The 17,857-nt window shown below is 38.4% G+C and overlaps 1 protein-coding gene across 2 annotated transcripts in view; it reads left to right on the top strand.

Moving 5' to 3' along the window:
• Positions 1-17,857, top strand: part of RANBP9 (RAN binding protein 9) — a 90,025-nt gene that overhangs the window by 50,554 nt on the left and 21,614 nt on the right. For both annotated transcript variants that reach the window (XM_089918333.1, XM_089918332.1), the window contains exons 3-6: positions 2,243-2,295; positions 3,211-3,378; positions 7,434-7,456; positions 16,656-16,840. In XM_089918333.1, the coding sequence (XP_089774459.1) occupies positions 2,243-2,295; positions 3,211-3,378; positions 7,434-7,456; positions 16,656-16,840 (429 nt within the window). The remainder of the gene's footprint in view (positions 1-2,242; positions 2,296-3,210; positions 3,379-7,433; positions 7,457-16,655; positions 16,841-17,857) is intronic.

Raw genomic sequence — 17,857 nt, 5'->3', positions numbered from 1 at the left:
GGCTTTAAGCAGTGAGCATAGCTAATGATCCCCTTGTGGAGCCTTTTTAGTCTTTGTTTCCTCAGGAGAAACTCCTACCCATTAATGGGTGCTCAAGGACGCAGAGCTTTGCAGGGCCAGAGCACAGTTTTGTGTTTCTTCTCAAAGATTATCTTGTGACTTACTACTTTTTAAAAAAATAAGTAATTACATTGTATACTGTATTTGGAACAAAGGGGCTGAGTCAAAATACCAACTTATATGAGTCTTGACTAGACATCCAAAATGCTGTTTCTTAATGTTTTGTTATTCTTGTGTCACTTGACTCTTACTCTTATTAGTAATATTGCACCTGTGAATTCCATTTTCTGAGTTTTAATATCTAGTAGGACAAACACTAAGTTTTTTTTTTAAATTTTGTCTTGATCAAAATTCTGTTTTTACATATGAACTTTTAAAATCACTTTCTCTAGTTTTAAATATTCATTTGGAGTATATTGTGAATCTCATTACATGTGTATATTCATTTTAGAAAGATTGCTATTTTTATGCTGTCAAGTTATCCAGATACCTAAAATACTCATTTATTTACCACTTTTAAGATATCATTCTGGAGCTTTACTTGAGCTCTTTACTCTTGTTTTATAATTTCTGTAGTTATTATGACTGATATGTCTATATATTCCACTTCCTTTCTCTAGCTGGTTATTACTAGAAAAGAAGTTAAAATGTTTTTCTTAAATTCAGTCATTTTTCCAAAATAACTAGTTAATTCTAAAAGCTTTTAGCATGTTCCATAGTTTCCTATGTATATAATCAGAGCAACTACAATTAAGATAATTTTATGTCTTGTAATATTTATACTGGTTATTTAGTTCTCTTATTAAGCTTCCTATTTTCTTATTTTATTAAACTAAAACCTTCAAAACAATGTTTAACAGTTGTTGGCATCTCTGTGTTCCTGATTTTAATGGAAATGACTTCAGTGTCTCACTGTTGAATGCCTTGCTTGCTGTATTAGATTTGGAAAAAAGTGTGTTATATTTAAGTAGTCTCCTTTTATTTTATTTTATTTTTATTTTTTATAAATTTATTTATTTTTGGCTGTGTTGGGTTTTTGTTGCTGCGCACGGGCTCTCTCTAGCTGAGGCGAGCGGGGGCTACTCTTCGTTGGTGTGCACGGGCTTCTCGTTGCAGTGGCCTCTCTTGCTGCGGAGCACGGGATCTAGAGCACAGGCTCAGTAGTTGTGGCGCACGGGCTTAGCTGCTCCGCGGCATGTGGGATCTTCCCGGACCAGGGCTCGAACCCGTGTCCCCTGCATTGGCAGGCGGACTCTTAACCACTGCGCCACCAGGGAAGCCCCTACTTTTATTTTTATTTGAGTTTTTATTAGGAGTGGTAGCTGAAATTTGTCAGATACCATTTTAAATCATGATACAATCACCGACAATTAGCCTTTTAACAAATGGATTCAGTTTGCTTTTTCATTTAGTTCTTCTTTTTTTGCATCGATACTTGTAAATATATTTCTTTATGCTTTCCCCCTTTTGAACTGTCTTTATCAGTTTTTATTAATATTTTATAAGCTTTTAAAATAAATTGCATACCCTAATAATTACCTTTTCCTCTTGTATTTCTTTTGTGGAGATAATTTTGTCTGGTGTTTCATAAATTAATAATTGAGTCTCATATTTAAGTCCATATTATCAATTTGCCAAAATACTTTTGGAAAACGAATATATAGATACCCCATAGCATATACTTTTTAGTATAATTCTGTTAGGTATTTCAGATGTTTTTATATGAATTGGATATTTTTTCAGTATGTCTCCATGTCTTTGTGTGTGTATGTGTGTGGAACTAGATTTTTACTGTATCCTTTTGAAAACACATTTGTTTCTTATTTAGTATTTCGTTTTTCTTCCACAAGTCCCTCTATACTTTTTGTTAGAAGTCTTAATTCTAAATATTTGTGTAGATACGTTGGAAAGATTTTTATAGTTTTTAGAGTATTTAAGTATTAATAATACTTTGGGTATATTTATGAATGATTGCTATAGGAATTTACTGTGAATCTGGGTTTTATTGTTGCTTAATATTTCCCTTTTTGCTATTTCATGAATTCTGGTAACTTTTTTGTAGCTACCCTGTGAGTTTCATCTTGGGCTTGGTTCAATAATGTTTGAGAGTGTTTGGTAATTTATACATATATGACTATAATAACCAGCTTTTCTTCCTTCCTTCCTTTTTTTTTTTAAACAGTTACATGGGAATTGGTCTTTCTGCTCAAGGTGTGAACATGAATAGACTACCAGGTACACTTGTAATTGAATTACAGTACAGTCTTATGGCTAACTCTGGCTAAAAATGTCAAGTAATAACTTGGAGATAGTTAAGTACATTAATCTTCTATATTTTTAATCACTTATGAGTTCAAAGTCGAGCTGAATGGTTTTAATAAATTTTATGCTATTTAGCAAAACATAACAAGTATACCATGCATTGTTTTGTTTTGTTTTGTTTTGCTTGTTTTTGTTTTGTTTGTTGGTATTTTTAACTTCCAGTACATAGTCATATCAACTACTTTAAATGTTTTAATGTGGTTGGTTCTGTTTCCTACCCAACACATTCCTAGGTTTTAAACCATTTTTAGTTGTTTTAATATTCTGGGAATGTAGGCTGATATTAAAAGTAAACTAAGAAAGGTGTGAATTGAGGTAGGAGAACTGCTTCCTAAAACCATTAATCATATGGAAGTGATTCTTCGATTATATTTTCTGGTATCCTATTTACTAATGTTAAAAATTAACCTTGGAGGAAATTTTTTGAAAATTGAAAGAAAAATCTTTTGTTATATTAAAGTGTGTGTGTGTGTGTGTGTGTGTGCTTAAACCAAATCAAAGCAAAATTCCTTTGGTCTATTAGCAAAGGAAATATGCATGGAAAATGTGTCTTGCTATGTTTGTTGGTGTTTTCTGATAGGAGTCCTCTCTGTTTAAGATATATTTTAGCATTCCGTGTGGTGGATTTATTTTCCTTAATGTGGTAAGCAGTGTTTTATATAGAAGTTATGTACTGTTATTGTTGAGAATTTAAATGTACTTTTGGGAATTTTATCTTTGTATTATCTGTTGTACTATTCTTGCTTAGCTTGTTATAATCTTAGTGAATAGCTCTAGTATAGAGTAACCTTACTTTTCACTGTAAATATACTGGAACTTTCTCTTTAGGCTGGGATAAACATTCATATGGTTATCATGGTGATGATGGACATTCATTTTGTTCTTCTGGAACGGGACAACCTTATGGACCAACTTTTACGACTGGTGATGTCATTGGCTGTTGTGTTAACCTTATCAACAATACCTGCTTCTACACCAAGAATGGACATAGTTTAGGTACTAAGATAATGAATTGCATGTTAAATAACCAGATGTTATGATTATTGTACTTACATCATGGTAGTAATATTTTTGTGTAATTCTCCTTTATGAGTAGTTGCCTCTGGAAATTATTTTTTTGCTCCTTCTAGGTAGAAGCTGAGGAAATGGTGACAATTTAAATCCGAAGTATAATGGACACATATTCAACTAAAAACCCTTATTTTTTACAATGAAGGCCACACTGTATCACATATATAGGACTAACTAGAAATAACCTCGTACTCAGATATTTATTCTAGAAGTAGAAATGCTAATTGTTTTCTGCTTTGCTTTGAATAAAGCCTGTCACAGTATGATCCAGTTCTCTAGGTAACAGGTGCTTAGAAGAAAGAGCTGTCAGTTTTTAGTATAGTATGGGGGTAATGACAAAGCGAGAAAAAGCTTGATGCCCCCAACCAAATGAAGGGCGTTGACATACTGAAAAATCAGGCCTGCTAACAAAGGTTGATAAAGGATGGTGACTACAAGTTAGTTCTGCAAAAGTGAGCAGAATTAAATGAGCAAATAACAGCAAAACTTGTAAAAGACAGGTGGCAAATAAGTAGATTAATGAAAACATGAGGAAATCTATCCATTGTAAGACTAACAGGAAATCAGGGGTTTTAGTTGAATATGCATAATACTTCAGATTTTAAATTGTGTATAATTGTTATGCTCCCTTTTCTTAGAAGTTGCTTGTTTTTGTTTTGTATTAAAGAAAGTATAAAGGATAGCAAAACTGATGCTTTAAAAGTAAAAAAGTTTCACATTATTTTACTGTTTGAAACATCCTTGATTTATGGCAAATTATTTCTGTTGAAGTAAAGTGAAAAAAGGCAAAAACTAAGTAACTCCAGAAGGCAGAAAATTCAGTTTGCTTATTAATAGTATTTAAAAATTAAGCCGCAGATAGTATGCTTAGACATACGGTAAATGTTCTTGAATATAATACAAAAACTATTCTGTAATTTCATAGTAGAAGATTCTAAATTTTTGGCTACATTGGTAATAGTCTTTTTTTTTTTTTTTTTTTTTTTTTTTAGTGTCTCAACATACTCCTTATATTAAGTTACTGTCTTCTTCATACTTACATTCAGGTTAAAACTTTTCCTTCTGATTATTAATATTGATTCTGAAGTCCTGTGCTATCTAATTTAAAGGCTGTCACAAAGATTCTTACATTCTTTTTGGTGCAAGAATGTTGATAAAGGTCGCCATGCAGATTATATGTATTTGTGGTTTGATTGCTGTGGCAAACTGGTTTCCAGAAGGATACAGGCATTTTAGTGTATTTGTTGTTAGTGCTCAGCTCTGACTTACCAAAGCAGTTCACTGGCATAGTCTTCGTTGGCTTGGTTGCTTAAGATATTTGCGATCTTAAAGTAAACCAGGAGAAATCTGCTTTTAGGTATGGCCTTTGGTTCAAAAATGCAAAAGATGACATTTTTAAAACCAAAATTAACCTTTTTACAGTTTTCAAACTTTATTCCAGAGAAGAAATTTTATTTCAGGAGATGAGAAGATCATAGGTGATGTGGTATTATTTTTTTCCTGTTAGATTTCCACAAGTATTTACCTTGAAATTTTCTTTTGAGCAAGGAAGCTGTTTTTAAAATGTGAGATGCTGTTTAAGAAAAGGGTGCCTAATGATAGGATCACATTCTAGAATTAAGTCACTTTGAAATATTTGGCATTATTCATTCATAAATTTAGTAAATATTTATTAAGCACATACAGAGGCAGTATAACAGTGGTCAGTATGGGTTCTTTAGTTGTCTGGGTTTATCTCCTGGTTTGGCTGTATGACCTTATGCAAGTTACTTAACATTTCTGTGCCTCAGATCATAAAATCAGATCACTGTATTACCTACCTTATTAAAGTTGTTAGAGCAAGCCAAAGTGATGCATGTGAAGTTCTCAAGTGATTGCCCTACACATAGTGAGTACTCACTAAAGGTTATTTATTATCGTTGGCCAGGTGCTGGGGGTGCAGTGGTAGAACATTGGTGAGCAGAAAGTGTTCCACTGGAACAGAGGCCAGCAAGCTGTGGTGGCCCATGGGCCAAATCGGTCTCCTGTCTGTTTTCTAAGTAAAGTTTCCTTGGAACACAGCTACACCCATTCATTTATGTACTGTATATGGCTGCTTTCCTGCTACGGTAGCAGAATTGAGTAGTTGAAACAGAGACCACATGGCCTAGAGAGCAGAAAATATTTACTTGCTGGCCCTTTATAGAGTAGCGTGCTTATCTCTGATCCAGATTCTAGCATCTAGAAGATAAGAAATTACTCAGTTATGCTTCCCTTGTATTTCCCGAAGTGGATAATTTCTGCCCCAAGGCCGATACATCTTTAGTTTCTGTCTCATGAAGGTTTTCAAAATATATATTTACTTACCACATAAAGAGAAATGGAAAGGTTTTTGAGAAAATAATTAAAGGAGAAACATTTCAGTATGCAAGTTAATTTACTTGAAATTTTAAAATTGTGTTTTATTGATTATCATTCATCAATTGAAGATAACTTTTCAAAAAGCCTCTTGATAATCAGATTAGGAAATAGGGGAAAAATTATTTTCTGTGTAAAATTTAAATAATTACACAGCTTGTTAAAGTGCCATCTTTGTGGTCTGAACATGTATAGGTTGTGGATGCTGTATTTGGCAATGTTCAAAAGTATTCATCTATAGAATTAAGTTGGGTTTTTCATTAGAGGTTTTGGTAAAGTAAGGATTTCAGTAATTACTGACAGAAGGGAATTTTTGCTAAAGCAATATGAATTTAGACAATCTTTATCAGTAGACATTTTTGAGGAAAATAATTGATTAGACTGCTGTTTTATGAAAAATGGTAGAAATATGTATGGTCATATTTATTCTTGCTGCTTTCTGTGTTCTTTTTAGTTTTCTGAAATTTTTAGAATAAATTCTCATATTCTCAAACTGACTGGCCCATAGTCAGTTTGCTTTCTACTTATTAATGAAGCTGAAGGTAATCCGAATGTTTTATGGAGGGTGGGGGGATCTCCAGCTTCGCTTTTCCTTTTGACAAGCTAACATGAGTTCACTAGTTTTTAAAAGTCATAAAAACAGTACTTTAATTACAAAGCACTGTTTTTACCATTTATTTAAAAACATGTACAATAGAGATTTAGTCACTTTGCCTTTTAACTTTATTACTTTAATAAATAGAGTTAGATAGTTGTGTTTTCTGGTGGTACAGCACAATTATAGAGCCATAGACTCTCAAGTGGGAAGAGACCTTAAAGATAATATAACAGGAGGGCCCTCCATTTTTAGAAGGCGATCGGCACCGCAGAGGCAGTGGTGCTGGCGTGGCTGTATTTTGTGTCAATGTGTGTTTACACTGGAAGAGCTTTGCTTAGCTGGCTCACCAACACCGCCCCTCCCATTCTTCTAGAGCTCAGTCTTTGTAAACCTATGAATGAGGTCCTGCAGAAATATTTGGTTTGCTTATTACCTTATTTTCAGCTAAGTAATATATTTGAATATTTGGAGGGAGATTACACCATCACTTTGGGATGTCATTAGATGTATTCCGGTGATATTGCCATTGTGCAAGTGTATTTGGTACATGACTGTTGAAATTACTGTCACCGGACATTTAAGAGAAATTCTCAACTGTATAAATCTTTGTCCTTTGAAGGAGGAATTAAATTTTTTTGTCCAGAGTAGTCAGAGCTCTGAGAATGTACTTTTATAAGATTTTTTTAAAAGGAAACAAAAGTACTATATTTTCTATTCACCCCCCCCATTTTTAACAGGAAATCTTTCCTTTCCCCTCAAAGTTATTTAAAAGATAAATATAGGTAAGGAAGATTAAATAGTAAGGTTGGATAAAGCAGCTTAGGTGTTAGTGAGAAAAAAATTAGTCTTATTATTTTATATTTAGGTTTTTAATTTTTTTCTTCCTTTGCTATATTTTCCCTTCTTTTTAGTTAGAAATTCAGCTTGTCGCCATACTCTGCCTTTGAAAAACAGCTTCTAATGCCACTTTTTTTTTTCTTTTTAGGTATTGCTTTCACTGACTTACCGGTAAGACATAATTTCTTGTAAAAGTAGTTTTGTATTTTTAATTAAAAGTATATAAGAACTAGTACTAATCATGTTTAAAATGCAGTCTTATTGGTAATTAAGTTTATATGCCATGCCATGCGTAAGCTAGAGCTCCTTTCTCAAGCTACCGTTGGTCTGGACCATCAGAAATTAACCTCCAAATTGCACTGGACACCATTGTCCAAGGGAACTTAGCTGTAGCTAAAAACTCAATGGGAAATGATTATTTGAAATACACTTTTTAGTGTCACTGTGGATTCATTCGAAATATGTCTCTTTGGTATTGCTGGACTTTTTAGTAAGTGGCTGTGCAACAGTTCTAGCCATTCACTAATTCAGTGTATGTTGAGTGCCGCTGTGCTGCAGGTTCTGTGCCTGGGCTACACTGTTCAACAAAACAGATAAAGGGCTCTGTCCCCTTTGAGTATTCAGGCTGAGCAACTTAGAGAATAAATAATGCATTAAAAATATTTTTAAAGGATTTAAATACTTTTTAAAGAAAAAGAAACAGTAGAGCTTGGGAGTACCAAAGACAGAACACACGTGGTATAATTTGCTCACCTTTGTTCCAGGTAATTCTTGAGCAGGGACTTTTGAGGAAGTGAGGGAGTTAACTAAACGGATACAGAGAACAAGAATGTTCCAGGAAGAGGGAATAGTTAGAGGAATGGTACTAAGGCAATAGCACATCCGGCATGTTTGAAGAATAGCATGAAGGGAGGTAGAGAGACGTGAAAGCAGTAGGAGGTGAGTCAGATATGATGACAGGGAGGATGAGGAGATCATCTAGACCTTGAGGGACATTGTAAGAACTTGGGCATTTACTCTGAATGAAATACAAAGACACTGCAGAGTGTTAGTTATTATGGTATACTGGGATGAAAAATAGACTGCAGGGGGAGTAAGGGTAGAAGCAAGCCGACATGTGAAGGGCTATTGCAGAAATTCAGGCAGGAGATGATGGTGACTCAGCATCACTAGAGATGTAAGAAGTAGTTTGATTCTACATACCTTATTCCCCAAATCTAAGGCTCTGTCAATTGTAACATGCATCATATGTAGCCCTAAGGGCGGGGGGGGGGGTGGGGGGGTGGTGGTGGTGGAAACGAACAAACTAATAAACTATGATAAAGTGCTTTCGTATCATTTAGAATTTATATTTTATATTCACTGAATGATCTCTTCAGGTATTTAACTTTTTAATCAGTATCACATTACACACCTAAAAATGTTACAGTAAACGATATAAATTGATTAAAGTTTTCCCCAAACTTCTTCATGTTCAGAGTCCAACCTTTTAAAACACTTGTTCAGAGTTAATGTCTGTGGTTTTCTACATGATACTGTCTGCTCTGCCATTAAGAACATTTCTTAAGAGTTCTCCATGACGTCTCTGGCACTTTCTTCCAAGCTCCTGACTGCATTGTACAGGGTTTCATATGCTCACTTTCTTCGTGTGACCAGAAGGTATTAACTAAAGGATTTCTGACACAACAAGGACTCTGACATTCCTTTCTCAGTTGGTCCATAGTGGCTTGTTGACTAAAATGTCTTAGGAATTGCATTTATCCAGCTGTTTGACCAGGAAAAACAGTCAAGACTCAAGAGTTTTTTGGTGAGCTCATCCTTCAGCAAATTCACACCTATGCAGGTGGTGACCACTGCTGCCTCATGACAGCTGCCGGAACAGACGTAAGGTGCCAGTGATTATAAGATACATTCCGGCTCTAGAAATGTTTTGAGAGAGATGACAGGAGACTCAAAGGCAGAGAATAGACACCCTATCTATAGGTCTTCCTGAAGAAAAATCCTAGAAAAACCAGAAGAAATCCAAGTTATAATAGAAAACAAGCCAGGGAAAATTTGGAGTCTTCCAGATCAGAATTGCTCATCAAGAGGTGTTATTTGATAAGCAGTGATGGAAGAAGTGTTTATCTTTTTGAAAAAATATATAGTGTTAGGATTTTGTCTGTATACTACAGTAGGTTCCAAATGGATTAAAGAGTTAAATGATTGATAAATAAGATTTTTTAGAAATCTGAGAGCCAAGAGAATTTTCTGATGGATTGGATGTGAAAATGTAAGAAAGAGGATTTGACTTCAAGATTTTTGGCCTGAAGAATTGAAAGAACGGAGATGCCACTTACTGATATGGAGAAGGCTGTATTTTAGCTGAAGCACTTTTTTGAGGGGGGGAATCTGGAGTTCATTTTGGATAAGTTAAGTGGACTTGTCAAGCATGCAGTTGGCTATACAAGCCTGGAATTCAAGAGAGTGATCTGGGCTGGAGATGAAAATTTGGGAGTCACTGGCATTTCAGTGTTTAAATTTAAAGTCATGAGACTGTTTGAAGTCAACAAGGGAGTATGTGCTTGTAGAGAAATGGAGTAAGGACTGAGTTCTGGGGCGTGCCATACTGGGGAGAAGAGAAGGAACCCACACCAGGAAAGTGAGGAGCAGCGATCAGAGAGGTAGGAGGAAGACTAAGAGCTGGGTGTCCTCAAAAAGCCAACTGAAGAAAATATATCCAGAAGGAAGGAGAAATTAACTGTGCCAAATGCCACTGCAACATACCACATAAGACAGGGCTATTGATCAGTGGGTTTAGCAGAGTGGAGGTCACTGGTGACCTTGTCGAGAGAGTTTCAGCAGAGTGACGGAGAAGTCCTGACTGGGACAGGTTTAAGAGAGAATCGGAAGAGAGAAGCTGTTATAGATTATGGACAGCTTTGGAGGATTTTGACCACAGTGAGGAGTAAAGAAGTGGGATGTGGTAGCTGGTGGTAGAATGGGGAACAGTAGGAGATTTTTTGTTAGGTTCAGCAGGGTGTTTGCTGGTGAGAACGATTCAGTAGCGAGAAACACAGTTGATGTTGTATACAGAGAGGAAAAGTAGCAATGATCGTACCCTCGACTGGACAAGGGAAGTGATCCAGTGTGTTAAGTGGAAAGGGGAGGCTTTAGAGAAGAGCGGCTGCGGTGGAGGGGTGGGGTGTAGGTGCGGGCGCAGGTAGGCAGGTTCATGTGGCTCAGTATTGTTGCAGGGGTTTTGCTAAGGCTGCATTCCGAATGGAGTTGGTTAAAGCAGGGATCCCCAAACCCTGGGCTGCGGACTGGTGGCGGGCCGTGGCCTGTTGGGAACCGGGCCACACAGCAGGAGGTGAGCGGCGGGCGATCGGTGAAGCTTCATCTGCCATTGCCCACCACTCCCCGTTGCTCCCCACCATTCCTCATCACTCCACACCGCTCCTCATCACTCCCCATCGCTTCCCGTCACTCCCCAGCTCTCCCCGTCACTCCCCATTGCTCCCTACCGCTCCCCGTCACTCCCCAGCTCTCCCCGTCACTCCCCATTGCTCCCTACCGCTCCCCGTCACTCCCCATCGCTCCCCATCGCTCCCCACTGCTCCCCGTCCCTCCCCACCGCTCCCCGTCGCTAACCATCGCTCCCCGTCACTCCCCAGCTCTCCCCGTCACTCCCCATTGCTCCCTACCGCTCCCCGTCACTCCCCAGCTCTCCCCATCGCTCCCCACTGCTCCCCGTCCCTCCCCACCGCTCCCCGTCGCTAACCATCGCTCCCCGTCACTCCCCATCGCTTCCCGTCACTCCCCATTGCTCCCTACCGCTCCCCGTCACTCCCCATCGCTCCCCATCGCTCCCCACTGCTCCCCGTCCCTCCCCACCGCTCCCCGTCGCTAACCATCGCTCCCCGTCACTCCCCATCGCTTCCCGTCACTCCCCATTGCTCCCTACCGCTCCCCGTCACTCCCCATCGCTCCCCATCGCTCCCCACTGCTCCCCGTCCCTCCCCACCGCTCCCCGTCGCTAACCATCGCTCCCCGTCACTCCCCATCGCTTCCCGTCACTCCCCATTGCTCCCTACCGCTCCCCGTCACTCCCCAGCTCTCCCCGTCACTCCCCATTGCTCCCTACCGCTCCCCGTCACTCCCCAGCTCTCCCCATCGCTCCCCACTGCTCCCCGTCCCTCCCCACCGCTCCCCGTCGCTAACCATCGCTCCCCGTCACTCCCCAGCTCTTCCCGTCACTCCCCATTGCTCCCTACCGCTCCCCGTCACTCCCCAGCTCTCCCCGTCACTCCCCATTGCTCCCTACCGCTCCCCGTCACTCCCCATCGCTCCCCATCGCTCCCCACTGCTCCCCGTCCCTCCCCACCGCTCCCCGTCGCTAACCATCGCTCCCCGTCACTCCCCAGCTCTCCCCGTCACTCCCCATTGCTCCCTACCGCTCCCCGTCACTCCCCAGCTCTCCCCGTCACTCCCCATTGCTCCCTACCGCTCCCCGTCACTCCCCATCGCTCCCCACTGCTCCCCGTCACTCCCCACTGCTCCCCACTGCTCCCTGTCACTCCGCATTGCTCCCCACCGCTCCCCATCGCTCCCCACCACTCCCCGTCACTCGCCGTCACTCCCCACCGCTCCCCGTCACTCCCCACCGCTCCCCATCACTCCCCACTGCTCCCCGTCACTCCCCACCACTCCCCGTCACTCGCCGTCACTCCCCACCACTCCCCGTCACTCCCCACCACTCCCCGTCACTCCCCACCGCTCCCCATCACTCCCCACCGCTCCCCGTCACTCCCCACCACTCCCCGTCACTCGCCGTCACTCCCCACCGCTCCCCGTCACTCCCCACCGCTCCCCATCACTCCCCGTCACTTGCCATCACTCCCCGTCACTCGCCACTGCTCCCTGTCACTGCCCTTTTTTTTTTATGACTGTGAGATCTGGGACTTCCACATGTCGCTCCCCACCTCTCCCCATCGCTTGCATTATCGCCTGATCCCTGCCCCCCTCCAGTCTGTGAAAAAATTGTCTTCCACAAAACCAGTCCCTGGTGCCAGAAAGGTTGGGCACCGCTGCGTTAAAGGGCCTATGTAGCTGGTTTGCTTTTCCTTTCTTCCCCCTCTTTTTGTGGCACTGAGCAAGTAAAACCAACTTGTCAGCAGGTTTTGTTCCTCGCTGATAGCTAGTGGGGATCATTTGAAAAATGTGCTACGAGTAGAGAGCCATGAGTTAGCTAGTTGTAGACATGTTGACTTTTTTTTTTTTTTTGTCGGCGGTATGCGGGCCACTCACTGTTGTGACCTCTCCCCTTGCGGAGCACAGGCTCTGGACGCACAGGCTCAGCGGCCATGGCTCACGGGGCCCAGCCGCTCCGAGGCATGTGGGATCTTCCCGGACCGGGGCAGGAACCTGTGTCCCCTGCATCGGCAGGCGGACTCTCAACCACTCCGCCACCAGGGAAGCCTGACATGTTGACTATTTTTGTGTTGCCTTCTGATTATTTTTTGTCCTGCTTTAGAATTGCCAGTTCTATTTTTTGCCTTGTCTGTGATTAACCAAGGTTGTTACTCAGCTCTGTAGCAGTGGGTAAAGTGGTGGTTATGGTGGTAGTTGTAAGTTTTCTTTTAAGATACAGTGGCCCTGAGAGCTCTTTTTTTTTTCTTTATGAGTGTGAGATCTGGGACTTCCACATGTAACATATCATTCTTCTACTTAAAAAGGAAAGAAGAAGTTAGTCTTTCTCTTAAAGGCACCACCAAACAAGTGTTTCTATGTTGTGTACCTGTGATCCTTCACTAGCCAGTTGTAGCATTCAATCCCAGTGGAGAGTATGTTCACAGAAAAAAAGTGTACCTATTACGGAACATAGGGTGCTTTACATCTCAGAAAACCTTAGATGTTTTTCAAAATGATCTTTCTTCCCCAGCTCACCTCGCCAGTTTGAGAAATGTCCATGTATAAGCTGACTAATTCAGTTGGGATTAGATAAATTCTTTTGTTATAGAAGCTATTCACGTTTAAAATGATGCTGCTTTCTAGTTCCTTGGCCTGATTTGAAATCTACCTTTTATACAAAGCATTATTTGCTTCAATTTTCTTTAGAAAAAAATCTTTTATATATAAAAGAACAAAACTATGATATTGAGGGTATAATTTTATTGTGTATACTTAGCTTTTGAATAGCATTTTTAGTAGCTGTCTTCATCTTTCATGGGTTAATAGAAATGAGACCTATGTATTTTTCTATTCTTTTCATAGAGACTTAAATTATTCTCACTTTTAATTCTGCATAGACAGGAGTGCTTTTTTTTTTTTTAATTTAAAATCAGTTTCCCTGAAAACATTGTTTTACATATATCCATACTCTAGATAGATGCTACAGTATGGATGCACCTTGAAAACATTATGCGAAGTGAAAGAAGCCGGACAGAAAAGACCACCTATTGTATAATTACGTTGATATGAAATATCCAGAATAGGCAAATCTGTGGAGTCAGAAAGTAGATCAGTGGTTGGCAGTGGTTAGGACGTGGTGGTCTGCAGAGAGGGGCTGCTAATAGGTATGGAGGTGTTTTCGGAGTGATGCAAATGCTGTAAAATTAGATGGCGATGGCTGCACGACTCTGTGGCTGTACTAAGGCCCACTGCATTGTTGTATTATGCTTTTAGAAATCTGTAATTTAGCAATTTAGAAGTCTATTATATTTTTTTAAATTTGTAGTTTAGTCAGTTAAGGGCTGTGTCCTTAATCTCTCCCTCAAGTTTTAAGGTTGAGTAAGTGGTATAAAAGGTACACTTAGTTACTTTTCATTGAGCTTAAACTGACTTTGTCATCTTTAGTTTCTTATCATTTTCTGATTACAGAAGGTAATATAGAGTGTTAGTCAAATGGTAAATATTTATAAATACAGGAATGTATAACAGAGAAGTTCCTTATAATCCCAGACTCTGTAGATACAATGATTGTGTTGAGTGTATACCCTTCTAGATCTGTTTTAAACTTACGTTAGCCAGTATCTCCATAATTAAATGTAGGATGGAAGAAGACGGGGTCATAGTTGAGGCACTATTCTATAGCTTGCTTTCTTCATTTAGTAATGTATCTTGGGCCTCTTTCTGTGTCAGTATACACATTTTTAACTCTTCTTTTTGCTTGTTTTTATAATATCTTACTGTATGATGTACTACCGCAATTTGAAGATGTACATTTTTGCATATTTTAACATTTATGATATGGGGTGCATCTTAGAATCCATGGCCTGTCAGAGTTTAATGGGCAGTGTTTTTGCTTAGACATAAAATAATGGTAAATCTTGTAGTTAGTGGGGTCTGAGCTTCAATGATTGTGGTATATAATACCACCTGTGAATAGACATTCTTTTTAATTTTTTATTTGCTATTACAGATCATGCTGTGGGACATATATATTTGCACATGTTTGTTTTTCTGTGGGATTAATTTCTTACAAGTGAAATTGCCTTGTCAGTTTTAATAGATTTTGCTGAATTTCTTTCTTAAAAGGTTCTGTGGGTTCACATTGGTATGTACAGTGGATGAGAGGGCTTATTTTCCCAACGTTCATCAGCACTGGGTATTTATTCTCAGTCTTTAAAATCTTAATCTGCTGTGCAAAAATATGTTTGTTTTAATTTGCATTTTAAAAAGTTCACTATGTCTCTTCATATTTTTATCATCTTGTATTTCTTCAAATTGCCTATCGCCAATTAAATTTTTTTGAACTAGTAATCTTTGTCTTCCTATATTGTGAGAATATTTTTTTAATATTTGGAACATTGATGCTTATATGTGTGGCAGATTGTTTTCTATAAAGTCTAGTTTTCTTGACCTAAGAGTCTTTGGCTTTATATATTTTTGTTTTAAAGTATGTCACAATTTTGTAATGGGGTTTCATGAAAAGAATACTGTGCTACGAATAGAGAGCCATGAGTTTTTTCCTTTATGTGTGTCATTAACAAGCTGTGTGCTTTTGGAGACACCCCTTAAGCTCTTTAGGTCTCAGTTTTCTCATTGGTGAAATGAGAAGGTTGTAATAAGTATCTCACTTGTCTTCGGCTTAAAATTCTATTAACTTGCAAGTTTGTTGATTGTTAAGAATCAGTACATTTGTTCAGTATCTTTGTGTGCATTGTGTTACCATTTATTTCCCTAATCCAGTGTGAGTATATTTCTCAATATTTTGACACAGTACTCCTTCTGTTTCTGGGTTTGGTTGCTTGGTTGGTCAGCTGATTTTAAAAACACCCTCTTAGCTTTTTGCAGTGAAATCTATCTAAGCACCTTATATGTACACACGAATTATACTCAATCTTTACCTAATTTTGTACTGAAAATACTTGTGATAACCATTAAAGCAAAGAGATAAGGCATAAATACAGAGACTGAAGATGAAGTAGGATTTGGAGTTACAGAAAGAAAAATTGAACTTAGATTTGGTGTTAAATAAACCTGTGTTCTAATCCCACCTCTGCCATAGTGTAGAACAACTGTGAGCAAGTTAATTTACCCCTAATCCTCAGTTTCTGTATCTTTGTAATGCAAATAATAATAATAATGATTTAACAGGATAATTATGATGATTAAACCTGGCCGTTTAGTAGACATTCAGTAACTTATTCTCCGTTTAGATGTAACAACTAGGGATACAGCCAAAAGAAGGACTCCTGTATTTTTGTACAAAATTTTTGAAGCTATTAAACTTGATTGTTTTACCTCGAAATCTTGGAGTATATCTTGGAGTAAATGCATTTCTTCATGAATCTGAATATTTAAATCCATCTTTCCTTTTCTTGAAATGTGCACATTTTATTTTTATGTAAAGAATCTCTATTCTTAATGGCACTGTTTTGCTTATAATTAAGCTCTTATCACGACCCCTTAATAAAAGCATCCCAGAGGTACAGATAAGTGAAATTATAGAATAGTACGTGCCCAGTTAGGATGTACTTTCATAGTAACTAGCTTCACGTGCAGTTTCTAGAAATGCATCGCTTATATCATACATAGAAGGATAAACCTGCGTTATACTTGAGCCTCTACAACTATTATATGACATATTCTTAAGAGCAAGAATGGTGTCTTCATTTATTAGAAGTATAATGCCACATGGTCTCTGAATAAATAAGTAGCTTAGGTTGCTGCGTATTTTTTTTGATGATTAGATTACAGGAAGTGATAGTTTTCATCCAGCATATAATGTATTTTAGATGATTTGCTGTAGTCTTCCTCTACTAGTTTTTGATTGAGATTTTAAAATATTCATGAAGTAAATTTGTAGTTCTGTATCATTTGAAAGAAAGAATATGTTTTTAACATAAAAGGGATAGATGTTTAGTAAAATGTGTTTGTCTTACAGCCCAATTTATATCCTACTGTGGGGCTCCAGACACCAGGAGAAGTCGTCGATGCTAATTTTGGGCAACATCCTTTCGTGTTTGATATAGAAGATTACATGCGAGAGTGGAGAACCAAAATACAGGCACAGATAGACCGGTTTCCTGTTGGAGATCGAGAAGGAGAGTGGCAGACCATGATACAAAAGTAAGTGAAGAAATGTGTATTGACATATTCAGAAGTACATTTTTTATAAAACATCTCATCCTTTTGGTATGAAAGACTATTTATTGAAGCTTTTTAATCTCTTAATATATATCCTAATGATTTTAATGTATTAATAATGTTTGATTTGGTGACACACATACCAAATTTGTATTTTAGTCTGATTTATTAATTTACTGGAAGAAATAAAGAGACACTAGATCTCTTAGGTTAATTCATTTGCTATCCTTAGTAACAGGATTTAACGGTTTCCATAGGTTACATGATTCAACTATTAATAGTGCCAATGCAAAAGATAAATTCAGAAAGATAATTTAGATTGTATAATTCAGCATTGTGGTATTTGGACATGAACTTGGCTATGTTGTTCAGCAGTAATGTAAATATTTATGAAGAATAAATTATTGCTCAGTAAGAATAAGCATCAGAATAATGGTGTAATTTACATACTGGAATACAGACTTGATGTGTACATTTCACGTTTCAGGATTTGGCTAAATTTTTCCAGTGAATGGGTTGCTATGTAAGAATAATATCAGCTATTTTTGTTTACTAGGATCCCTTTTTTTTTTCCTGACTAAAAGCCTCCAGCTTAAGGAATTTTTAAAACTCCATTTACTTATTGTGTGTTCTGTAATTAGACATTTAAGAGGAGCTAAAGGGAATAAAGACCAAGGAACAGTGAGTATGGAGTTAAGATGCCTCAATGCGGGTTAAATATTTAGGAGTTAGTAGTAACAGTGGTAGAGGATGGGCAGCAGCAGAGCAAACAGTGGGTGTCAATAAAAGTACTGCTTATCTCAACTCATTTTTTACCCAAAGTTTTCAACTTGTTTTTTTAGGCAGCTTTTTATGAAAAGGTAGAATTCCAATATGGAAGTCAGCAGGAAAATGTAACTCCTGTGACAGTCAACTTTTTAGACTGTGCCTTTGCTTGAAAGGCTAGCCATGACACATGAGTGTCAGTAGTACTGAATAGTAGCTCTTAGAACTTGAAAT

Source organism: Delphinapterus leucas, chromosome 10, assembly GCF_059928025.1.
Source record: "Delphinapterus leucas isolate spDelLeu-1000000601 "Yukka" chromosome 10, BTC_Dleu_Yukka2, whole genome shotgun sequence".
Classification (NCBI taxonomy): domain Eukaryota; kingdom Metazoa; phylum Chordata; class Mammalia; order Artiodactyla; family Monodontidae; genus Delphinapterus; species Delphinapterus leucas.
Note: the sequence above shows the minus strand (reverse complement) of the source record. Positions and strands in the feature narration are given on the sequence as shown.